This window comes from Heloderma suspectum, chromosome 6 (assembly GCF_057233095.1).
Source record: "Heloderma suspectum isolate Gila_16-S chromosome 6, 16-S_ref, whole genome shotgun sequence".
NCBI lineage: Eukaryota > Metazoa > Chordata > Lepidosauria > Squamata > Helodermatidae > Heloderma > Heloderma suspectum.
This window is the reverse complement of record NC_139463.1, coordinates 129,306,338-129,330,584: the sequence shown is the minus strand read 5'-3', so window position 1 is coordinate 129,330,584 and position 24,247 is coordinate 129,306,338. Positions and strand designations below refer to the sequence as shown.

Sequence of the window (24,247 nt, the reverse complement as noted above, 5' to 3'; positions counted from 1 at the left end):
GCGACAGGAGAAGGCAAATTCATGTTGGTGGCAGGAAAGAGGTCTGCCTACAGCAGCCTTCCCCAACCCAGCATCCTCCAGGTGTGATGGGCTAGAACTCTTGTCATCCCCCAGGCAGCCACACTGGCTGGGGGATAATGGGAGTTGTAGTCAAACCCATCTGGAGGACGCCAGTTTGGGGAAGGCTGGTCTACAGCTATTAGCTGGCCATAATAGCTAAAGGGGTCCTCCATGTTCAGAGGCCATGCACCTCAGGATGGCCGGGGGTGGGGGAGCAGTGAGGGAGAGGCAGCTACCTTGTGGGCTTTCCGGAGGCATTTGGTTCCACTGCTGTGGGAAGGAAGCGGGTGGCTGGACTAGTGGGACCTTTTGTACAGTGCTGCTTCAGGGCTCTTCTGATGATGTTGGCCTGAATAGGGAAGGATTCAGTCTTTACCACAAACACCTGGCAACTGAAAGCACTGCTATGCTAGGAGATCTGCCTTTTTGCCCCTCCTGTGTTACTGTGTGTGTGTGTGAGTGAGTGAGGGGTTGTCCCTGTTTTGAGGGTTTTCTTGGGGGAGCAATTTTGGAAGAGAAGTCCTGCATCAGCAGAGAGGTAGAAGGTTGTGGAATTCTTCTGTGATCTGGCTTAGCTTCTCCCAGCGGTGCTGGGGAGGCCTGGCTCGTGTGCATCCTCTTCTCCACCTCTGGTGAAAGTGGTGCCCCAGGGGTCAGAGCCTCCCCGTTACCCAAGCCTCAGCCAAGATAGGAGAGCTCCAGCATGGCTTGTGTGGCCCAATCATGCCCGTGGTCTGGCATTCTTTTCTGTGCTCCTTGGGCCTCCTGTCCACTGCTCATCTTTCCAGTTCTGCGGCTGCAATGACTCCTTATCCTTCATGTGCCTGCAGCCCTGTGGGCCATTTGCACAGATGGCCACGGATGAGCTGCCTTTCCTCTCTGCTTCCTTGCCTGTTGCTCAGCCCAGGGGCTGCTCCATCCTTCATCACGCTTGAGAGGCCCAGCAAAACCACTGGACACTGTAGCAAACTCCTCCCCGCCAAGCCCATCTTGCGGGCAGTACCTTAGGCCTGAGTCCCCCAGAGCAGAAAATGTAACAGGCCATGTTCCAGCCATGCAAAGACACAAAAGAAAAGCTCACTAAATGCTGTTTTGCATGTAAATCATGCAAATGAAGCAAGATTTGCATATTTTACATATTTAATTGCTGCTGTAGCAAGCCGGCAGGAGAGACAGTATCACCCCATCGCTGGAAAGACCTGCTTAGCACGTGCACCAGCTTCTGGGATCCTGTGACCATGAGGGCTAGAAGCTTTCTTGTTTTAAAAGGGGGGGGGGATGAGACACGCACAGGATAGCTGCAGAAGCCTGGGATCCCCAGAGCCCTACATTTCTTAGGGGCTGTTTGTCTTGCCTGATTGGTGATGGCCCCTGCCATGTGCCAACTAGAAAATTCCTCCTCCCCCTCCTTGGAAGCAGAGAGTTCTTGTCGCTGAGGAGAGACAGCAGTGGGAGCTGTGGAAGAGCCATGCAGGCAGTGCAGTGCTTTTGCGCTGGAAGAACCCCGTCCTCTCCTGCAAGGAGCAGCAGAAAGGTGGCCAGCCATGTTCTTCCCTGCACTGCGGTGCCTGGGATCCACCCACGGAAGCTCACTTTGCAGACTGGGAAGAATCTGAAAGGGCCCCTTGGCTGAGATGCACGCACGCACACGCTCCATCAGGCAGAAGCATTCTTCCTCTCCTCCTCCTCCCACCCACTCTGCCACATGTGAGCAGCCCTGGCCATCCAGGCCTGACTGTGCCTTGGCCAGAGAGCAGGTGCTGAGCAGCAGGGAGGGGCTCATGGGGCAAATGGGAGTGGGCTCAGTGTATGCCCCAGCTGTGGGCTGCTAAGGTTTGGAGGTGCCAAGACCCAGGTTTGCTTACAAGGAGACTTCATTGAGTACTTACAGCACACAGGCGCACACAATGGTTGGATCAGACAGCTTCTCTGAACACAGAGCCATGGGCTAAAATGGGTTTTATACCATACATGTCAGCAGTGAGGCACCATGACAGAAGCAAGCGCTAATTAGCGTTCCGCAGCATCTTTCCCAGCATAGACTAATGGTGCTTGTTCAGAAGGAAAACAATCAGAACTTTCCCAGCACAGCCACCTGTAACTTGGCATAAACATAGCCTCACTTCTCAGGCACATCCTAGCCCTTGATAAGATACTAGCCTTCGTTAGCATGGAATGTGCTGAGGCTGCGCTATTGACCTTTGACTCATCTCACATGCTCAGAGTAGGGATGGCAGAGAATTCTGCCACAGACCCAAATGAGGCCAGATTCTTTTGAATCCAGCCTCTGGAATCCATGGCGGATCACTTACCTCCGCCTCATAGAATCATAGAATAGTATGGTTGGAAGGGGCCTACAAGGCCATCGAGTCCAACCCCCTGCTCAATGCAGGAATCCAAGTCAGAGCATCCCTGACAAATGGCTGTCCAGCCTCGTCTTGAACGCCTCCAGTGTGGGAGAGCCCACCACCTCCCCAGGTCATTGGTTCCATTGTTGTATTGCTCTTACAGTCAGGAAGTTTTTCCTGATGTTCAGCCGGAATCTGGCTTCCTGTCACTTGAGCCCGTGATTCCGTGTCCTGCACTCTGGGATGATCAAGAAGAGATCCTGGCCTTCTTCTCTGTGATAACCTTTCATAGAATCATAGAATAGTAGGGTTGGAAGGGGCCTACAAGGCCATCGAGTCCAACCCCCTGCTCAATGCAGGAATCCAAGTCAGAGCATCCCTGACAAATGGCTGTCCAGCCTCGTCTTGAACGCCTCCAGTGTGGGAGAGCCCACCACCTCCCCAGGTAATTGGTTCCATTGTCGTATTGCTCTTACAGTCAGGAAGTTTTTCCTGATGTTCAGCCGGAATCTGGCTTCCTGTCACTTGAACCCATTATCCCGTGTCCTGCACTCTGGGATGATCAAGAAGAGATCCTGGCCTTCTCCGTGACAACCTTTCAAGTACTTGAAGAGTGCTATCATATCTTCCCTCAGTCTTCTCTTCTCAAGGCTAAACATGCCCAGTTCTTTCAGTCTCTCTTCATAGGGCTTTGTTTCCAGTCCCCTGATCATCTTTGTTGCCCTCCTCTGAACCTTCTCCAGTTTGTCTGCATCCTTCTTAAAGTGTGGTGTCCAGAACTGGACACAGTACTCCAGATGAGGCCTAACCAGTGCTGAATAGAGGGGAACTAGTACTTCCCGGGATTTGGAAGCGATGCTTCTATGAATGCAGCCCAAAAGAGCGTTTGCCTTTTCGCAGCCACATCACATTGTTGGCTCATATTCAGCTTGTGATCGACAACAATTCCAAGATCCTTCTCGCTTGTAGTGTGGTTGAGCCACGTATCCCCCATCTTGTAACTGTGCCTTTGGTTTCTTTTTCCTAGGTGCAGAACTTGGCATTTGTCCCTATTAAATGTCATTCTGTTGTTTTCTGCCCAGCGCTCCAGTCTATCCAGATCACTTTGAATTTTGTTTCTGTCTTCCAAAGTATTAGCTATCCCGCCCAATTTTGTGTCGTCTGCAAATTTGATCAGCATTCCCTGCACCTCCTCCTCCAAGAGCACTGGGCCCAGGACTGAGCCCTGCGGTACCCCACTCGTTACCTCTCCCCAGTTTGAGAAGGTCCCATTGAGAAGCACTCTTTGAGTCCGATTCTGTAGAGTTCCTGTAACTGCTACTTTATCCACTAAGTCAGTTCTGTTGGTTAGGATCAAGTCAAGGATAGCCGATCCTCTAGTTCCTTCCTCTACTTTCTGTAGGAGGTAGTTATCCACCACACAAGTCAGGAATTTCCTGGAGGGGCCATGTTTTGCAGAATTTGTTGTTGTTCAGTCGTTCAGTCGTGTCCGACTCTTCGTGACCCCATGGACCATAGCACGCCAGGCCTTCCTGTCCTCTGCTCTCTCCAGCTGCAGTTAGGTTAAACTAACCGCTTTACAGCCGCAAGTGGAGTCCACTACGCCATTTGTGCCTGTATTCCTCAGAGTGATATGGTAATGGTGGTTGCCATTACCATATTGGAAGCGGTATGGAGCTGGCATGCGGCTCCACAGAATCGGAGCGGAGCCTCTCCGGAGGATTCCAGGGGGGAGGAAGGGATCGCCTCCCCGCCCCCCAGCGGACAATGCCGTAGATCGGTAAGCAATCCATCCCTAGCTCAGAGGCCCACTAGCAAGGGAATTGCACTAATTATGAGCCTAAGCAAAGCATTATGGATCTCTAGGCCCCTCTAAAACTACAGGTGACTTGGTTACACTCCTGGGGCCATTACACTCAGCCCTGGCTCCTGTGTCCGTGCCCAGGCCCAGACAGTAGTGAGAGTGCTTTGGGGTGCATGCAGAGTGCGGGGCCAAGTGAGGAAGGGCCAAGAGGCTCCCCAGGGCAGCCACCTCCCCCACCAGCCCTCCTCTGAGCAGAGCAGCCGGCCCTCTCCCTGCAGCAGCAGCAGCAGCTGCTGCTCTGTGTGGGTTCCTATGGAAACTAACACGGTGTGTTTTTTCTCTCCGCAACCCCCCCCCCCCCCCGTTTCTGGGATTCAGTCCTCTTTTTGTATAAACACCCCAGTCCTCTGTGTAAAAATAACTTGCGCTCAGCTCCCAGCTGGGCAGAGGGGAAGATCAAACTGCTGCTCATCCAGCCCAGCGGCCCCCCCCATCCCCGCCACACACACTAATGCCAGAAGATCTTGTCAAGACAGAGGGCAGCTGGTGTGCAAGCCATGGGGGAGCCTCCCCCCCTTCACCACCTTGACTTGCCTTTCCCTTTGAGCAAGGCACCTGACACCTAGGAGATGTGTCTAGCTGTGATCCTGGTGCGGATCCGCCTTCGGCAGACCTGTTTCAGGGTGGGGGGTGTTCAGGCAGAATCTCTGGAGGCAAACAGGCCAGATATTCTGGAGAGAGGTCACCTGTCCCCATCCTCAAAGCAGATTGCAGAGAGATCGGCCACAACAATGTCTTTAAGCAGGGATGACAGAAGACACTTGAGGCCTCCTCCCCCCCCCCCCCCCGTTTTGAAACTGGGACACCTAGAAATTCCTGCACTAAAAATTGGTTAGACCAGGCTGGCCAATTTGCAGACTTTGGCAGTCACTAACTGCATTTTATTTTCCCCCTTCCTCCCATAGGGTTGTGCCCCACCCTGATTTGGGTTGGGGGGAGCTGCCCCTTCCACATCCCCCGTCCCATGAGTTGGGATGAGGATTCTCTTCCAAACGATCCTCTTGTATGGTTTCCCTTTCAGTATGCTACATCCTTTGCTCCCTTTCCTGACTGTCCAGCTCTTAGAGTCCCGCCACTGCCCATGCTGGCTTGGCATGATGGGAGTTGTAGTCCAACACATCTGAAGGGTGCTGTGTTGGCCTCGAGGAGGGGTCCTCCTCCTTCACCACGTTGGGGTTGGTATGTTTTTGGACTAGTCACCCCCACCCCACCCCTAGAGTAAAGGTGTGCAGAGTCAGCTGGCCAGAGGGCCTTGCTTGGTCCCATCACGTTTATAAATGGGCAGGAGGGAGTGGGAGAGAAGCTGCCACCTCTCTGCCCGTTCGCACCTGGCTTTGGAACGTGGGTGGGCAGAACAGAAGCTCAAGAATGGCAAGCAGATAATTTTTCAAAAATAAGGAAAGGGTGCAGCCATTGGACCATCTCAGTGTGTGAGCTGCAGCCCTTTTGTGGAAATGGGGGGGGGGTGAATAGGCCAGTAGGGACTGTTTGGAAATCCCCTCCTCCTTAGCGCGCATGTGCATGCGCGCACACACACACACACCCTGGCTTCCATGCCCAGGAGGCACTGAGCAAGAGAGGTGTACCAGATTGTTCTGTTCACACAGCAGTAGAGGGAGGGAAGGAGGGGGACCTTTTTCAGTGCAAGTACCACTTGAAAGGAAGAGAGAGGTGGTTGCCAGGCGACAGCTGCCCACGCCAGGCTGCGTGGCATCATAGACAATGCCAGCGCATGGCTGAGGGCATGGGGGGGGGCTCTGCAGAAATGCCTTGCAGCTCTCTGTCCTTCCCCCACCACCCTTTCCCTTCCCCCAGTGGAGATGGGCACAACAGAGGGACTGGATGGTTCCCCCAGGATGCTGGGAAATGGGAGGAGGCCTTTGGGGGGCGGCGAGGAGAGACTAAAGGTCCTAGGAGGGCAGCAGGCTCAGGAGAAGGTTCTGGGAGGGCCGGAGCACTAAAGGTGAGGCCCAAAGCAAAGGGCTCCAGTGCCTGTGAAGTGTGGGATGGGGCCCAGGGCTCAGTGATCCTGCTGCCCAGCCAGTGAGAGGCCAGCCTTTTCCTCCCACTCTCTGGACACCTAGCCGTGGGCGGCAGGGGTGGGCTGTGTGATCTGGGCTGACCAATATGTCTTCCGGTGTTGTGGCTCTGATTTGCCACCAAAGTCGTAGGTTGGTGCTGGGAGTCATGGGGTTCAGTGCGCGCACACACACACGCGAGAGCAGCGCACACCTGGGGGCTGGCTGTGTTGTTCTCCATAGAGGACTGAGGCCAGACACGAGCACAGGCTCCATCCCACGGGAACAAGGAAGCGGAGGCCCCCAAACCCTGCCACACCAACCCCTCGAGCAGCTCTGCTTCTGTGCTCCAGGGAGACCCCCGCCTCTCTCTCTTTTGCTCTCTATCTCTCCAGGAGAAGAGGGCACCGCTGCCTTGTGAGGGGGAGGAAAAACCTAGCCCAAGGCAAGGTGTTTACTAGGAAATTAAGTATTGCAGTCATATCCTGTCCTCCCCCCTCCATGAAGCTTTAGGCAAGGTGCACGGCTCTCCCCCCGCCACCACACACATTTTGTCCTCACAACTCATAGAGACAGGGTGGTGTAGTGGTTAGAGTATTGGGCTAGAATCAGGGAGGCTTGAATTCCAATCCCCCACTCACCCACAAAGCACCCAGGGAGACCTTGGGCCAGTCACTGTCTTTCAGCCTGACCTATCTCACAGGGTTGTTGTGGGGATAAATGTTGGGGCAGGGGGAATGAGAGAACCATGTATGTTGAGCTCCTTGGAGGGAAGGTGGGCTCTAAATGCGGCAAATGAATAAATTCTCATGGCTGGTCCAAATTTGGCAGGGAGCTTTTATTTGCTATGTTTTTAGCCCACCTTTTTTCCTCTTGCAAGGAACCCAAGGTGCCTCACATAGTCCTCCTCGTCCTTCCCTCCACATTATCCTCGCAACAACCCTGTCGGGCCGATTAGGCTGAGAGTCAGTGGCTGGCCGACGTCACCCAGGGAGCCTCATGGCCGAGTGGGGACTAGAATCCGAGTCTCCCGAGTCCCAGCCCAGCACTCTGACGCCACTGCACCACGCCAGCTCTGTGGCTGAGCCTGGCCCGGCCTTCGTGGCTCCTCTGGCTGCTCTGTCACGGCGGGGTGCCACAGCAAGGCGGGGCGCATCTGCTTGTCAGTTTGGCCCCTTGGTCATCGAGGCTGGTGCCCCTGCAGGGCTGCCAGGCAAGGGAGGGGAATGGCCCTCCGGATGTTTTGTTCCTCAATGCGTAGTGCAGGCTTCCTCCGCTTCGTGAAACGCCTCTGCCCTTGGGCTGGTCCGTGATCCACGGGCGCTTTCGGAAGGGAGACCGACTCGCTTCCCTGGCTGGAGAGCGTGCCTCGGATCGTGCCGTTTCCCAGTTAGCGCCCTCCTTGAGGCCATTGGCTCCTGGCTGTGCACTAGTGTAGGTGACCAAGGGGAGGCAAGCTGGAATCCAGGGTGTCTGCTGGGGAGAGACCTAAAGGGAGTGGGTTGGAGGCCGCACAGGGCTCATGGGAGGCGGAAGGAGGCGCTCCCGCCAGCGAGCCTTTTGTTTTCATGGGCAAGGCGGCTGGCCCTCTGGGCAAAGCCCTGGCAGAGCAGCGGGAGGCCGGCCCTGGGCGGAGGAGGTGCCCGCATCGGTGGAACCGGCCTGTGGCTCCCTCTGCTGGGCTTGCAGGGCAAGCACCTCAGAGTGGGCCGGCCGCCTGTTGATTCGGCACCATCAGCGCACACGCTGCCACATGCAGCTATCGTCCAGACCAAGCAGGTCTCTGCCCACTAGGAGCGTACAGCCTAAGTCAGACAGGGAGGAAGAAGCAGACAAAGGAACGGGGAGGAATCACATCTGGCGAATGCAGTTACATGTGCTTTAAAGCCTGGCTGTGTTGAGGACTGTAAGGATTTCACACCAGTTGAGGGGGAAGGCGAGTGGGGCGGGGTGCTGTTGCGCTAAGGTCCTCCTTGTGGATTCCCCACAGGCAGCTGGCTGACCGCTGTGTGAACAGAATGCCGGACAAGATAAAAGGAAGGCGTTATTAAACTATGGAATTTGCTGCCACAGGATGTAGTGATGGACAGCCATTTGGATGGCCTTAAAAGGCGGTCGGACACATTCCTGGAGGAGCAGGCTATCGATGGCTATTAGTCCTGATGGCTATGTGCTACTTCCCATAGCAGAGGCAGTAAGCCTATGTGCACCAGTTGCTGGGGAATGGGCAGGAGGGTGCTGTTGCGCTCGTGTCCTGCTTGTGTGAACAGCTGGTTGGCCACTGTGTGAATGGAATGCTGGACTAGATGGACCCTTGGTCTGATCCAGCAAGGTCTTATGACCTTGGGTCCGACTCTCAGGCTGGCCATGCCAGGACTTGGCCTTGCTGGGATGGGCACAAGCCCCTGTGTAGCTTGTCTGCTGCCCACAGGTCCAACCCCACCCCCCATCAGAAGGTGATGCTATGAGCTCCAAACACCAGGTGCCAGCTTTGGGGAGACAGAGGGCTGCTCTCCAGGCCCTGGTGTTAGAAGCAGGCATCAACAATCAAAAGGTGATGGGAGTGCTGAGGTCCGGCTAGTCTGACAGAGTGGAGTGTCCTGTCAAGCAACGGAGCAGGGAGGCTGGAATGGGAATGAGGGACTCTGATGGCTAGCTCCCTGGCCTTGCTGAGGCATCATGCTACTCAGCCCTCCGTAACGCAAACTGAGCAAGATGTCCACACCAGGTGGGCCGCTGCAGCGAATGGATCTAGTCAGTGGTGTGCGTTTTCCACCTCTCCCGTAGAGCAAGATTCTGGTGGGCCTCCTCTGAGCAATACTGGGGAGTTCCCAGAGGGGGCGGCATGTGTGATGTGCGCCAGGCTGAGGTCTAGCAAAGGTCAACCCACAGCACCAAGGAGGCAGAGTGGAGTGGGAGGAGCAGATGACAGAAGGGGGCGGGCCAGGCTGATGTGGCTGCCTTCTCTTTCTCCCCCATCCACCCAGGGCCGCCATGTCAAGACCGGCCAGCTGGCTGCCATCAAAGTCATGGATGTGACCGAGGTATGGGGCACAGTGATGCTTGGGGATGCATAAGTGGCCTTGGCACCTGCTTCTTCGGGCTTGGGACCCCTGGCTAGGGTCAGGCTGGGAAGGGATGCCACGGCAAGGCCCTGGCCACACAGCACCGAAGCCCTGAGAAGGTCCGTGTGGTGGAAGCGGAGGCGGCTGGTGCAGCCTCCCTGCCATACCTGGCTCTGAAACCAGGTTGCCCCACCCCGTGTGCGCCCCAGCAGCCCCAGGGAAGCAGGGGCGCTCATGGAACGGTCAGAATGAGGGCTGCAGGCAGCAGTGACCTCTGACTCCAGCTGCCGCTCCTCCTGAAAAGGACGAAGAGGAAGAGATCAAGCAGGAAATCAACATGCTGAAGAAGTACTCGCACCATCGCAACATCGCCACGTACTACGGGGCGTTCATTAAGAAGAGCCCCCCAGGGAATGACGATCAGCTCTGGGTGAGGCAAGCGGGGGCTTGGGGTGGGGGGGTTCCTGGGCCAGGCCCCGGGGGACCTGCAGGTCTGCAGTGCGGCCGCAACTGCCGCCTGAGGAGGCCTGGCCTGTGTGGAAGGGGCGCCTCTGGGACGCTCCCCGAGGCGGCTGGCGTGGCTGCGGCAGGTGACCCCAGCCCAGCCCAGCCCAGCCCAGGCCACCCCTCGGCTCTCCAACTTGGGCTTCGCCCTGCCTTCGCCCAGCTGGTGATGGAGTTTTGCGGTGCTGGCTCGGTGACGGACCTGGTGAAGAACACCAAGGGCAACGCGCTCAGGGAAGACTGCATCGCCTACGTCTGCCGGGAGACCCTCAGGGTATGGCGGGACGGAGGTGTGGGATGGGGAGATCGGCAGAGAGCCACTGGGTGCTGCCCTGGAGAGGCGGTGGAGGTTCCGGCAGGGCTCCAGCGGTGGAGAGGCCTCCTGAGGGCAGGGAGTGGCTCTCCGGGGCAGGCCATGACCCACCCCATCTCCCTCCCTCTTGCCCTCCACTCCAGGGACTGGCCCATCTCCATGCCCACAAGGTGATCCACCGAGACATCAAGGGCCAGAACATCCTTCTCACCGAGAATGCCGAGGTGAAGCTAGGTATGCGAGGGCCGCTCTCCTCGGGCCCACCCCACTCCTAGTCTCATCTCACTTGGCCGGAGGGCTTCCCATCCACATTGCCACGGGAGCTCCTCGTGGATGGGCTGAAACGAGCCTCGGCTCCCTTCTGAGGGGGAAAGGCTCCCCCTCCCCCCCCAGCATACAGGTCCGTCTGCCTCTGCCCGGGCCCCTGCCATCCTGGGGTGCGTCAGTGATCCCTTGCCCCCAGAGCTCACTAGTGCCCCCCAGAGGCACCCTGACGTTGTGTCTAGTTAACAGGCTGCTCTCTTCCACCTCCTGCAGTTGATTTTGGGGTCAGTGCTCAGCTGGACCGCACAGTGGGGCGTCGCAACACCTTCATTGGCACTCCTTACTGGATGGCCCCAGAGGTGATCGCCTGTGATGAGAACCCTGATGCCACGTACGACTACCGAGTAGGTGTTTGTCCAAAGGCCGGCTAAGAGTGGGGCGGGGCCCAGAGGAACGGAGAAGCGGAGGCAGAGGGAATGGGGCTGTTCTCCTTGGCAGGAGCGAGGCAGGCAGTCAAGTGCAGGAGCCAGCTGTAGCTAGGGGAGCCTGCCAGTGATGGGAGCAGAGGAGCAGGAGGGCGGAATGGCGCTGGCTCGGGGCCTGCCCTTGGCACCAACCTTTCTCCGGCTCCTCTCTGCAGAGCGACATCTGGTCTCTGGGGATCACTGCCATTGAGATGGCTGAGGGAGCACCACGTGAGTGTCTGTGCGGCAGAAGGTGGGGGGAGCCCAGGGCAAGAGGAAGCGAGGGCTGGGCCCCAGGCAGGGCTGGGCACACAGTGTCCTGGGGCTGCCCTGGCCAATTGGAGCCAGGAAGGGGACAAGAGTCCGCTGGCAGGGGGAGAGGGCTGGAAATCCAGCTTCCTGGGCTCCTTCAGGAAGCGGCAGGGTGGGGGGAGCCCAGGTGTGGTTGGGGCCGCATCTTGCCCCCACACCGTGAGCCCTGGTGGGCTGTGGCTAAGTTGCTTCTTCTTCTCTCTCTCTCTCTCTCTCTCTCGTCCCCGGGCAGCCCTGTGCGATATGCATCCCATGCGGGCTCTCTTCCTTATCCCTCGCAATCCACCGCCCAAGTTGAAGTCCAAGAAATGGTATGTGTGCTGCTGGGGGAGGTCTGGATCCTTGCTCTGCCACCCACCAAGGAGAAGAAGAATTGGGTGGCAGACGGCATCACGTAACCGTAACAGTCTCTCAGGAGTCCTTCCAACCACTCTGGTCAGGTGGCCCTGAAGGGGAGGCAGAGAAAGCAGCCGGGGGGGGGGGGGGCAGCCTTGCCAAAGCCGTCCGAGGCCATTCAGTCCCTTGGCTGTTAGGCTGCAGCCGCTGTTCCTGAGCCCCATTCCTCGTGGCTCAGCGACTTGCCTTGCCTGGTTCTTTGCTCTGCACCCACCTCAGTCCTGGCATACTTCTCTTCGGGCATTTCTTCCACCGGTCCAGGGCTTGCACCCACATTGGCAGAGAGTTCTGCAGGATTGTTTGACTCAGAACTGCAATAGATACGATTCTGGCGTTGGAGAGTGATCTGTGTCTGTGAAGCGGGGCTTGGGACTCGTGCTTCTGAGAAGTGACTCACACTCCCAACTGGCTGGAGTGGCGGGGGGTTCCAGGAGCCTCTGTTTGGGCCAAGGCCCTGCTGCTGTTCTTGAAGTTGTCAGCTGAGGGACCTGCCCTGCCCTTTCCCTCCCTTGCAGGTCCAAGAAGTTCATTGACTTCATCGACAACTGCCTGATCAAGGCCTACACCAGCCGCCCCCCAACAGAGCAGCTCCTCAAGTTCCCCTTCATCCGGGATCAGCCGACGGAGCGGCAGGTCCGCATCCAGCTGAAAGACCACATTGACCGCACCCGCAAGAAAAGGGGGGAGAAAGGTGTGTGTGCAGGCTGGCCAGCCAGAGCTTTGCTCTCTCCTGCTCTTTTGGGGTGGTGGGGGACGTGGAGTTAGGTTCAGGGTCCTGCACTGTGCTAACTTTGTGTTGCCTTCTGGCAGATGAGACGGAATATGAATACAGTGGCAGTGAGGAAGAGGATGATGGGCGTGGCGAGGAAGGGGAGCCCAGGTATTGGGCACAGAAATGGAGCACGGTGGCGCTTGCTCACCCCCACCTCACGGCGGCACAGGAGTGTCGTGCGCCCTTCCGGCCACCCGCTGGCCCTTGTGATGGTGGGCCCAGCAGATGCCAGGAGGAGGAGCGGAGGGGGCTGGCACCTGTCCTTATGCTCTCTGGCATTGACGCTGGGGTTCTGGGCGAGAGCTGTGTGGGGAGGGGCCCTCCGGGAAGCTGTCCTTCTGGGGCAATGGGGTGAGTGAGCACCCAGGGCTGAGGGGCTCCTTGGCAGCCCACCGGCCTTCTCTGCCGTGTCCATCCCCCAGCTCCATCATGAATGTCCCGGGTGAGTCGACGCTGCGGAGGGAGTTCCTTCGCCTGCAGCAGGAGAACAAGAGCAACTCGGATGCCCTGAAGCAGCAGCAGCAGCAGCTGGCAGCCCAGCACCGCGACTCCGAGGCCCACATCAAGCACCTCCTGCACCAGCGCCAGCGGCGTATTGAGGAGCAGAAGGAGGAGAGACGGCGGGTGGAAGAGGTGAGCTGGGAGCAGGGGCTGGCTAGCCGGCCAGCTGCTCCACCGTAACCGAGGGCCTGCAAGGCGTGTGCCAGAGCAGGCCCAGGGCAGAGGTGGGCCCTGCGTGCCCCCCTCCCAATCCAGGCCTCCCCGACCACCCTTTTGGTTCTCCTACACAGCAGCAGCGCCGAGAGCGAGAGCAGCGGAAGCTGCAGGAGAAGGAGCAGCAGCGGCGCCTGGAGGACATGCAAGTGATGCGCCGAGAGGAGGAGCGCCGGCAGGCCGAGCGGGAGCAGGTGGGATGCCAGCCTGCCTGCTGGCCCCTGCCCGTGGTCTCCTGCCCAGCAGCTGTTGCGAATTCACACTGTGGGCACGCTGCCCGGCCCAGCTGGTGGTGGTGGCAGCCGCCACCAGGCCAGGCAGGCACACAGGGCCTGCTGGGTTCCTGGGAGCCAGAGCAGGGCCTTCCATGCCTCCGCCCCCCAAGAAAAGGTGCAAGCTGCGCAGGGGACTCGCGGGCGTGGGGGTGTTGCCAGGAGGCAGGATCCTGTTCCTGAAGGGATCTCTGCAGGGCTGCCTGTGCTTGCTTGCCTGCTTCCCTGCTGCAACTGTGGGCCCTGTGGGACTCTCCCTGGAAGTGCATGGGGCGGGGGGCCTGGCTGTCCTGGGGCGGGGGCGGGAAGGCCCCTCAGTGGCTCTCTGCGCTTTGGGTTGCGGTTCTGTCGGGTGTCGCTCTCCTCTTCACCTGCCGCTCTCCCTCCCTCCGCCTCCCTCTCTCCGCCTCCCTCTCTCCGCCTCCCTCTCTCCGCCTCCCTCTCTCCGCCTCCCTCTCTCCTCTCCTCTCCTCTCCTCTCCTCTCCTCTCCTCTCCTCTCTCCTCTCCTTCTCTCCCTCCTCCAGGAGTATATCAGGCACAAGTTAGAGGAGGAGCAGAGGCAGCTGGAGATCCTGCAGCAGCAGCTCCTCCAGGAACAGGCCCTGCTCTTGGTAAAGAGGAGGGGTGGCTGCTCGCCCCCCCCCCCCCCGTGCGCAGCCAGGCGGGGCCCCAGGGCAGGTGCTGGCGGGTGGGGCCCTGGGCAGGGGCGGGCCCTGCGCGCAGGAGTCTAGCGGCCCTCCCCCTTCCAGGAGTACAAGCGGAAGCAGCTGGAGGAGCAGCGGCAGTCAGAGCGGCTGCAGCGGCAGCTCCAGCAAGAGCATGCCTACCTGAAGTCCCTGCAGCAGCAGCAGCAGCAGCAGCAGCAGCAGCAGCAGCTCCACAAGCAGCAGCAGCAGCAGGAGAAGAAGCCCCTGTACCACTACAGCCGCAGCGCCAACCCTGCCGACAAGCCCACCTGGGCACGTGAGGTGGGCCTGGCTGCAGCGGCATGTGCGGCGCCCCGGCAGGTTCTCGCCGGGGGGTGGGCATGGACACGCGCAGCTCCCTCGGGCTCTGCGGGGCGGGGCGGGGCCGTGCTGAGGCCTGCCAGCCCCATGCAGGGCTCCCAGCCTGCCTGACGTGGGGCCCCTCCGCAGGTGGAGGAGCGGACGCGCATGAACAAGCAGAACTCCGCCTCGCCGGTGGCCAAGACTAAGCTGGGGGGCTCGGGGCCAGACCCTGCCCCACAGCCCCGCTCCGAGTCGGCGTCGCTCAGCTCGTCCCCTGCCTCACAGACCCCGCCAATGCAGCGCCCTGTCGAGCCCCAGGAGGGGCAGCACAAGGTGAGGGACTCTTCCGCCCCTCTCCCCAAACACCACTGCGGCAGCTTCCCTCCTGCTTGCTGTGGGCAGGATGTGCCCACCCCCACCCCCATCATCCCAGCCGCTCATGGCCATTGCTGCTGCTGCTTCTCCCATTGGTTGCCCTTGGGCCGCTTTCTCCCAGGAGGCCGCAGAGAGCTTGGCACTGGGTCACCCGTCGCCCGTTGAAAGGGGGATGAGGCTGTGCGGGGGCTTCTGCGAGGTCAGGGGGGGAGCCCGAGCAGCCAGGACTCCTGGATTCTCCAGAAGGGGGTGGGGGTCTGGCGAGCAGCACAGGGTTGGCGAGATCCCCCTGGAAGTCGCATGTGCAGCCCGTCCCCAGGTTTCTGGCCCGCGGGAGTGGCTGTCCGTATAGCGGCCACCTGGTCTTGTGAGTTGTGCCCAGAACCGGCGGGGGGGTCACCCGATGTTGGAGCAGTGCTAGAGGCCCAAGCGTAGGGGATCACCTTGGGGTGCCGTCCTGCTGGGTGCAGCCAGGCCCTGCTAAGCCTCTGCCCCTCCCTCCGCAGAGCCACGTGGCCCGCCGCGTCCCGCTGCAGCCATATGCTGCCCCCGTCCCTCGCTCCCAGTCGCTGCAGGACCAGCCCAGCAAGAACACGGCCGCTTTCCCTGTCCATGACTCCGCCTCTTCCTCCTCCGCCCCTTCCCCACCACGAGCGGGCATGATCCGGCAGAACTCTGACCCCACCTCGGAGGGGCCTGCCCCACAGCCATCCCGGCCCACCGCAGAGCAGCGAGGACCGTGGGTCAAAATGGATCCTGAGGCCCCCCCCAAGGTATGGCGGGGGCACGAGGAAGGCCCCTGCAGGGTTGGTGTGTGCTGTGCCGGCCAGCCTTCTTTCGGTCCTGGGGCTGCGTGGCTGAGCTCTTCTGCCACATTGAACTCTTCTACCACATTGAACTCTTCTACCCCTCTCCCCTGCCCCGCGGTGTGTAGGGGGTCTCTTCCCAGAATGCCCCTGGGCATTGTCAGAGTAGTCTTCCTGGGTGTGGCAGAGGTGCTTCCAGCCAGAGCTGCCCTCAGGGGCTGAGCAGGGAATCTTCTGCCTGGGGAGGAGCTCTGCCTGCCCGTGAGCTGCAGACCAGCTTGGGACTTGGTGAGAGCAGGGCTGCCCCTCCCTCCCTCCCGCCCACCCGCCCGCCCAAACCCAGATCCCCACCCCCCCAAACCCAGATCCCCACCCCCCAGTGTTGCCAGGGGGCGGGTGCTCCGGGGTAGTTGGATGCTGTGGGCAGAAGCCCCGTCCGCTTCAGTGGCCCCGTCCACGTGGCCAGCCCCTTCTTCCCCGTAGGTCAGGTGCGTGCCAGAGCCTCCCCCCATGCGTGCCAGAGCCTCCCCCCATGCGTGCCAGAGCCTCCCCCCATGCGTGCCAGAGCCTCCCCAGCCAAGGTGCCCAGTGGAGCAGCACTCCTCTCCCCAGCGTCTTGCCCAGGGCCTGGGGAAGGCAAACGCATGTGCATCCCAGCTGCCCCCACCCAGGGGCACTCCCCCCGCTGGGGCCCGTCGGGGGGGACGCAGGGCCGGCAGAGCTCTTCGCGCACCACTCCCCCTCCCAGCTGTGAAGAGGAGTGGTACACAAGGGCATCTCCACCGTTGTCTCTGATCACTGACCAGAGGCAATGCCTGGGATTCCTCTCCGTGCCCCTCCCCGAGCCCCCAGCGGGTGGGGGCTTTGGGAGGGAGGGAGAGGGGCTGATAGGAATTCCAGCCTGTGCAGGCTGGATGGGGAACTTCTGCTGGCCAGGTGAGGCCTGTGACCTGTCGGTCCCTCCCTGCTGTCCCTGCTTCATTGAGCAAGCACAACCCATGTGGAGCCAGGCATGCGCTCTCTTCTCCTGCCCCCCCCCCTCCCCGGTGGTTCCCCGGGAGTCGCCTTCCCAGCGTAGCACTGGGGTCTTGGGGTAGGCAGTGGTGCTCATAGTGGGCTGTGAGGGTTGCCCCGACTTGCAGGCGGCAGGATTTTACCGTGCAAAGTGCCCTGCTCATCCGTCCGTGCCAGAGAGGGAGGGATCCCCCTTTTCCTGTGGGGGAACAGAGGCCAAGAGAGAGCAGCTCTTTCAGGGCATCCGTAGCCAAGGTGAGACTTGAACTCAAGGGCCCAGATCTCCGCGGGACAGTGCCGTCCATCCCTGGCTCCTGTCCTCTAGGAGACGGGTCTGTTCCTGGCCCCTTCTGCCCACACTCTTTCCCTCCCCTTCCAGGTTCCCCAGCGGACGTCCTCCATAGCGACAGCACTCAACACCAGCGGGGCAGTGAGCGGCGGCGGCATCAGGCCAATCCACGCTGTCCGTGCCAGGTGACCAGCCATTCTGTCTCCTTGCATTGTGGGGTTCTGGGAGGGAGCTGCCCTTGTCCCTGGGCCTCCTTCCTGAGATGGAAGTTGAATGTTTTGTGGGGGGAGACTGCAAGAGTTAGGGTGGCTTGGTGAGCCAAGAGCACTGACTGGATTTGGGGAGGGGTTCTGGGAGCCAGGGACACCTGGGTTCTCTCTCCAGCAGCAGCTGGTTTGGAATCCCCTTCACCTGCCTTGTTGGAAGGTCTGCTCGGTGTCTGGAGAAACCAAGGCTGACTCGACCGTAGAGGCACCCCCCCCTTACCTAGCCAGTTGAGGGCTCCTCCCCAGTATTGCTTTTCCTTTGCCATTCATGCGACCAGCCCCCTCAACAGCAGCTTCCCTGGCTGTCACATAGGAGGGAGCCACGTGGAGGGGCCTTTGTCCTGCCCACTTAGTGCTCAAGGTGGGGAATTTGAAGGGCAGCAAGAGCAGCTGACCCGTGTGGAAGCTCAGCATCCTAGGAACCTGGACACGAGACCATCGGAGGGAAGCACTGAGCACTGTAAAGGAGATGCGCACGGCAGCAGCGTTCCCTTGGGCAGCGAGCAGGGCGGCCATCTCTCTGGCGTCTCTGTACTGCCCAGCAGGCTTGGGAGAGCCTCTCTCCCACCCACCCCCGCCAACGATAGTCTCGCTCCAGGACCTTCCACAACGTGAACGTTTCACAGCCCCAATCCCTTCACCACGCCCACCCCAGTCCCTTGACATGCTTCTGCTCCCCTCCACAGACCCCGTAGCAAGTCTGCGTGGCATATCCACATGCAGAGCCGGCTGGAGAGGTGCCCCAAGTGGGGGAATCCTTTGCCAGCCCCTCCTCTCCCCCAGCCTGCAGGCCGGACCCTGTCCCGGGACCCACTGGCTTCTGTGCCAAACGCCAGTAGGTAATGGAGCAACGCACTGGCAGCCGCTTGGATGCTGCGGTGGGGGCTTGCAGGAAAGCCAGCTTTCTCTGCTGTGGCTCTCTTCTCTGCGGTGACGGGTCCTGTGGTGGTGAGGCTGCTGGCAGGAGGAGGAGCAGCTTGCAGAACAGGCACGGGGTGGCGCAGGAGAAAGAAGGCCTTGGCCAGGTCAGCTGGGCTGGTGGCCATAGGCTGAGGGCAGCATCTCCCCTCTTTCCCTCACAGCAACCCCGACCTGCGGAGGAGTGACCCTGGCTGGGAGCGCACAGACAGCTTGCTGCAATCTGGGGGCGCCAACCTGCCCCAGGCGGGTTCGCTGGAACGCAACCGCATAGGAGGTGAGGACTGCTGTGGTTTGTTGGGGTCCAGGGAGGGGATGTCTTGCACAGTTCCCTTGTGATGAAGGAGGCCGCTCCCTCTCTCTCCTCCCCTCCCTTCCCCTCCCTCCAGCCTGCACCTGCTACTCCCAGGTGCCCTCACTGGTATCCCAGTCCAAGGCTCCCTGTTTTCAGCCCAGCAGATGCGCATGCACAGTATCATCCATCCTAGGGAGAGAGGACAATGTGGTGGGCAGGACTGTGAGAGTGCCGGAAAAGCCTGTCTGCTGGGTGAGACCAAGATGGGTCCTTCTTGGCTAGCATCCTGCCTCCAGCAGTGCTAGAGGCAGATGGGGAACCCCACAAGCAGGGCAGGAAGGCAAGACCACCCCCAGCATATTCGCAATCCCCAACGCCTGCTTCTTCGGAAGAGTTTTGCTTCTGAGGTTGGAGTCAGCATTTAGCTGTGTTGGGAAACCTCTCCTCCTCTTCCTCTTCCATCTCTCCTTGAAAGCTGTCTGCCCCGGAGGTCACCACCACATCTTGTGGGAGTGGATCTCGTACTTTCATTCTGTGTCGGGGGAAGAAGTCGTCCTTTGTTCTAGCTGCCATGAACCTTTGGCTGGTCAATCTCATTCTGGTTATTGTGAGAAAGGGAGTTCCACCCACTTTCTCAACACCATCATTCTGTCAACCTTGGCTGTGCCTTTCCCCCTCATTTCTTGCCTTCTTTGCTAAAGGAAACTGCCCCCCAATGCTGTAGCCTTTCCTCACAGGGGAGTTGCTCCAGCTCCTTGAGCTTCCAGATCACGTGAAATACTAGTTCCCCTCTACTCAGCACTGGTTAGGCCTCATCTGGACTACTGTGTCCAGTTCTGGGCACCACACTTTAAGAAGGATGCAGACAAACTGGAGAGGGTTCAGAGGAGGGCAACAAAGATGATCAGGGGACTGGAAACAAAGCCCTGTGAGGAGAGACTGAAGGAACTGGGCATGTTTAGCCTTGAGAAGAGAAGATGGGGGGGGAGATAGGATAGTGCTCTTCAAGGACTTGAAAGGCTGTCCCAGAGAGGAAGGCCAGGATCTCTTCTCCATCATCCCAGAGTGCAGGTCACGGAACAATGGGCTCAAGTGACAGGAAGCCAGATACCAGCTGAACATCAGGAGAAACTTCCTGACTGTCAGAGCAATATGACAATGGAACCAATTACCTGGGGAGGCAGTGGGCTCTCCCACACTGGAGGCCATCAAGACGAGGCTGGACAGCCATCTGTCGGGGATGCTCTGACTTGGATTCCTGCACTGAGCAGGGGGTTGGACTCGACGGCCTTGTAGGCACCTTCCAAACCTACTGTTCTATGATTCTATGATTCACACTATTCCAATTGTGGTCACACCCTAGATTTATATAAAGGCGGTATGATTGTGGAAGTTTGAGTTTCGATCCCTTTCCTGATGATGATCCCTAGCATAGAATCTGTCTTCCTCACTGCCGCTGCCCGAGATGGACCTTTTTTCTGATCCAGCAGGGCTACTCTTGACATTCTAAATTTATATGCGAGTTTGGATCTTTGGCCCCAGCATGCTCCACCTTGAATCTATTTGCATGTGGCAAGTAGGTTTGATCTGCTGGTCAGTCTCTTTGGGTTGTAGGCCCCCCAGGTCAAAGCGTGGGGGCCCCAACTCCTCTGAAGTAAGGTGTGGGTAGGGGAGGGACAAGGGCGGGGTGGCTAAGGCAGCCCTTCTGGAGGGGGAGGGGGCGTAGAGGAAGCAGGCCACGGCAAGGGAAGCGGACCTTTATGCCCTAAGGGTCCAGGTTGGCCATCGACTTCAGGGCCCTACAAAGAGCAGGTGAACTCTGGATCATGACCAAGACAATAAGCCAGAAATGTTTGCTATGGGGGGGGCGGGGTTCATGTTTCTGCCCTTGGGCTGCTCTAATACATTCCTCCTCTCCTGCAGCTCCCCTAAAACTGGACAGTTCCCCAATCCTGCCTCAAGGGAACAAGCCCAAGGCAGACGATCATCGCTCCCGGCCTGGCCGGCCAGCGGTGAGTACCCTGGTGTGGATGAGTGTGCTGTGCCCTGCCCTGCGAGGTCCTGGGAGCACAGGATGGGGTGCTGTGGTTGGTTGCATGGCAGCCCAGTTTGGGAAGGCGTGATTGGAAGAGACCCAGGGGCTGGTCATGTGTGGCTAGTCTTGAAAGGTGAAAGGGAAGAAGCCCTTTTGGCGGGGGTGGGGTGGGGGGAGGGCAGCTCTTGCCAGTGTCTGGCTGGGGGTTCATCTGTTCAGTCTCGTGTTCATAGGCAGATCTTGGCACTTAACCTTCTGGATGGGCTCTGCTGGAAATGGCTGTTAAACAGAATTTGGGGTTCTTTTGCCCCCATTATGTCTCACGGACTCCGATAAAAATCTGGGAATAACACTTTGCAGGGGAGTGGGGACAGGGTGGTTGCAGATTGTCAAGTCCTGCCCCTGGCCATAGAGGAGTCCCCCTTCCCTGTCTTCTGTTTCTCTTCCTCAGCGAGGACTAGGAAGTTGCTATGGAAGCTACACCCCTCAGGACTCTGTGGGACCTACTTACAAGGGAGGGCAGAGAATGGCTGGATGACTGTGGGGTGGGGGGATGTTAGAGCAGGGGCCTTTGTGTCAGTGGACCTAACTTCTCTGCCTTTTCTTTTTCTTCCTTCCCTCCCTCTTTCCCTCTGCACGGCTCAGAGCTATAAGCGGGCAATCGGCGAGGTTAGTGCCCCCTCCCCTGCAGCGTCTGTCTCTCTCTGCCTGCCCCTGCCACGGCAGCCCCAGGGGGCTTGCTGAGCTGCTCCTTTGCTTGCCATTGCTGCCTCTGCCCTTCCTCTCCCTTGCTCCTGCCGTGATCCACCTGTGTGGCCACTTGCGGCGAGCTCACCATGCCTCCCCACACACGCACGCACGCGCCTTTGGACTCGCACCGTTTCCCTGCGGCTTTTGGGGGGCTGGTAGCTTCCGCTTCCAGGTGGGTGCATGTGGGAGCTGTGACGTGAGGACATGGGGACTGGACAGCATGCAGGCAGCACAGACGGCGACTGTTCTCCCCCACCCCTCCTCGTGCCATAAGGGTGCAGCGGGGAGGCCCATGCCCCCCCCTGCACTTGGCCTCCCCACCGTTATAGAATCATAGAATAGTAGGGCTGGAAGGGGCCTACAAGGCCATCGAGTCCAACCCCCTGCTCAATGCAGGAATCCAAGTCAGAGCATCCCTGACAAATGGCTGTCCAGCCTCATCTTGAAGGCCTCTAGTGTAGGAGAGCCCACCACCTCCCCAGGTAATTGGTTCCATTGTCGTATTGCTCTTACAGTCAGGAAGTTTTTCCTGATGTTCAGCCGGAATCTGGCTTCCTGTAACTTGAGTCCATTATTCCGTGTCCTGCACTCTGGGATGATCAAGAAGAGATCCTGGCCTTCTTCTCTGTGACAACCTTTCAAGTATTTGAAGAGTGCTATCATATCTCCCCTCAGTCTTCTCTTCTCAAGGCTAAACATGCCCAGTTCTTTCAGTCTCTCTTCATAGGGCTTTGTTTCCAGTCCCCCGATCATCTTTGTTGCCCTCCTCTGAACCCTCTCCAGTTTGTCTGCATCCTTCTTAAAGTGTGGTGCCCAGAACTGGACACAGTACTCCAGATGAGGCCTAACCAGTGCTGAGTAGAGGGGAACTAGTACTTCCCAGGATTTGGAAGCGATGCTTCTATGAATGCAGCCCAAAAGAGCATTTGCCTTTTTTGCAGCCACATCACATTGTTGGCTCATATTCAGCTTGTGATCGACAACAATTCCAAGATCCTTCTCGCTTGTAGTGTGGTTGAGCCACGTATCCCCCATCTTGTAACTGTGCATTTGGTTTCTTTTTCCTAGGTGGAGAACTTGGCATTTGTCCCTATTAAATGTCATTCTGTTGTTTTCTGCCCAGCGCTCCAGTCTATCCAGATCACTTTGAATTTTGTTTCTGTCTTCCAAAGTATTAGCTATCCCTCCCAATTTTGTGTCATCTGCAAATTTGATCAGCATTCCCTGCACCTCCTCCTCCAAGTCATTCATAAAAACATTGAAGAGCACTGGGCCCAGGACTGAGCCCTGTGGTACCCCACTCGTTACCTCTCCCCAGTTTGAGAAGGTCCCATTGATAAGCACTCTCTGAGTCCGATTCTGTAGCCAACTGTGGATCCACCGGATCGTTGTTTCATCTAGCCCACTTTGAGCTAGTTTGCTCATCAGGAGATCATGGGGCACTTTGTCGAAAGCTTTGCTGAAGTCGAGGTATATGATGTCTACAGCATTCCCACGGTCTACAAGGGAGGTTACTTGATCAAAAAATGAGATAAGATTTGTCTGGCAGGACTTGTTTTTGACAAATCCATGTTGGCTTCGAGTAATCATGGCATTGTTGTCAAGGTGCTTCCAGATGGATTGCTTTATGATCTGCTCCAGAATTTTCCCAGGGATTGATGTCAGACTGACTGGTCTGTAGTTCCCAGGTTCCTCCTTTTTACCCTTTTTGAAGATAGGGACAACGTTAGCCCTCCTCCAGTCATCTGGCACTTCCCCCGTCCTCCATGATTTCTCAAAGAGAATAGACAGCGGTTCTGAGAGTTCTTCTGCCAGTTCCTTTATGACTCTAGGATGCAGCTCATCTGGCCCTGGAGATTTGAACTCATTCAAAGGAATGAGGTGTTCCTTGACCATATGCCTATCGATCTCAAGCTGCAATCCTGCCCCTTCAGCCTGTACTTCGCCTTTGCCAGGGGGGTCATAGACCCTCTTTTGGGAGAAGACTGAGCCAAAGTAGGAATTGAGCACCTCTGCCTTTTCTTTGTCATCTGTTATCGTTTTGCCATCCTTATTTAATAGCTGAACCACCATTTCTTTCCTCTGCCTTTTACTGTGCACGTAGCTGAAGAAAGCCTTTTTGTTATTTTTAACATCTCTCGCTAACCTCAGCTCATTCTCAGCTTTAGCCTTCCTGACGCCATCCCTGCAATTCTGTGCTACCTGCCTGTACTCTTCCTTTGTTACTTGGCCTTCTTTCCACTTCCTATATGTGTCCTTTTTTGTTTTCAGGTCATCCCTAAGCTTTTTGTGAAGCCACATTGGCTTCTTCTGTTGTCTTCCACCTTTTCTTCTTGTTGGAATTGCTTGTGATTGTGCCTTGAGAATTTCCTTTTTTAAAAGCTCCCACCCATCTTGGACTCCTTTTCTCGCTAGCATCGCTTGCCATGGGACCTTACTGATCATTGTTCTGAGTTTATGAAAATCAGCTTTCCTAAAATCCAAGGTACGCGTTTGACTACACTCGGATTTTGCTTCCCTTAGAACCAAGAACTCAAGTACAACATGGTCGCTTTCCCCCAGAGTTCCTGTAACTGCTACTTTATCCACTAAGTCATCTCTGTTGGTTAGGATCAAGTCAAGGATAGCCGATCCTCTAGTTCCTTCCTCTACTTTCTGTAGGAGGAAGTTATCCGCCACACAAGTCAGGAATTTCCTGGAGGGGCCATGTTTTGCAGAATTTGTCTCCCAACAAATATCGGGGAAATTGAAGTCCCCCATTACTACTACATCATGCTTCCTTAAAACACTGACTATTTGCTTTTCAAAAGTTTCATCCTTGTCTTCTCCTTGATTGGGTGGCCGGTAGTAGACTCCGACCACCAGGTTCCTTTTATTCTTTGCTCCATTTATTTCAACCCAGATACTCTCGATGGGGCTACCAAGCTCCTCCTCCTGTATTTCTGTGCAGAGATATGTATTTTTCACATACAGTGCAACCCCACCTCCCTTTCTGTTCCTCCTGTTCTTTTTGAACAAGTTATATCCTTCAATTGCTGTATTCCAGTCATGAGAGTCATCCCACCAAGTCTCAGTTATACCTATCAAGTCATAATTTCCCTCTTTTATTAAGAGTTGAAGTTCGTTCTGTTTGTTTCCCATAC

At 57.7% G+C, this 24,247-nt stretch overlaps 1 protein-coding gene across 1 annotated transcript in view; it reads left to right on the top strand.

Moving 5' to 3' along the window:
* The window catches only part of MINK1 (misshapen like kinase 1), a 58,460-nt gene that overhangs the window by 24,986 nt on the left and 9,227 nt on the right, over positions 1 to 24,247 (top strand). The window contains exons 4-22 of the mRNA XM_084808134.1: positions 9,278 to 9,334; positions 9,660 to 9,785; positions 10,023 to 10,133; positions 10,316 to 10,406; positions 10,710 to 10,840; positions 11,077 to 11,131; positions 11,445 to 11,523; positions 12,124 to 12,299; positions 12,419 to 12,488; positions 12,803 to 13,013; positions 13,172 to 13,288; positions 13,892 to 13,978; positions 14,117 to 14,335; positions 14,504 to 14,689; positions 15,238 to 15,504; positions 16,931 to 17,025; positions 18,189 to 18,301; positions 20,243 to 20,331; positions 21,000 to 21,023. Of these exons, the coding sequence (XP_084664260.1) occupies positions 9,278 to 9,334; positions 9,660 to 9,785; positions 10,023 to 10,133; positions 10,316 to 10,406; positions 10,710 to 10,840; positions 11,077 to 11,131; positions 11,445 to 11,523; positions 12,124 to 12,299; positions 12,419 to 12,488; positions 12,803 to 13,013; positions 13,172 to 13,288; positions 13,892 to 13,978; positions 14,117 to 14,335; positions 14,504 to 14,689; positions 15,238 to 15,504; positions 16,931 to 17,025; positions 18,189 to 18,301; positions 20,243 to 20,331; positions 21,000 to 21,023 (2,304 nt within the window). The remainder of the gene's footprint in view (positions 1 to 9,277; positions 9,335 to 9,659; positions 9,786 to 10,022; positions 10,134 to 10,315; positions 10,407 to 10,709; positions 10,841 to 11,076; positions 11,132 to 11,444; positions 11,524 to 12,123; positions 12,300 to 12,418; positions 12,489 to 12,802; positions 13,014 to 13,171; positions 13,289 to 13,891; positions 13,979 to 14,116; positions 14,336 to 14,503; positions 14,690 to 15,237; positions 15,505 to 16,930; positions 17,026 to 18,188; positions 18,302 to 20,242; positions 20,332 to 20,999; positions 21,024 to 24,247) is intronic.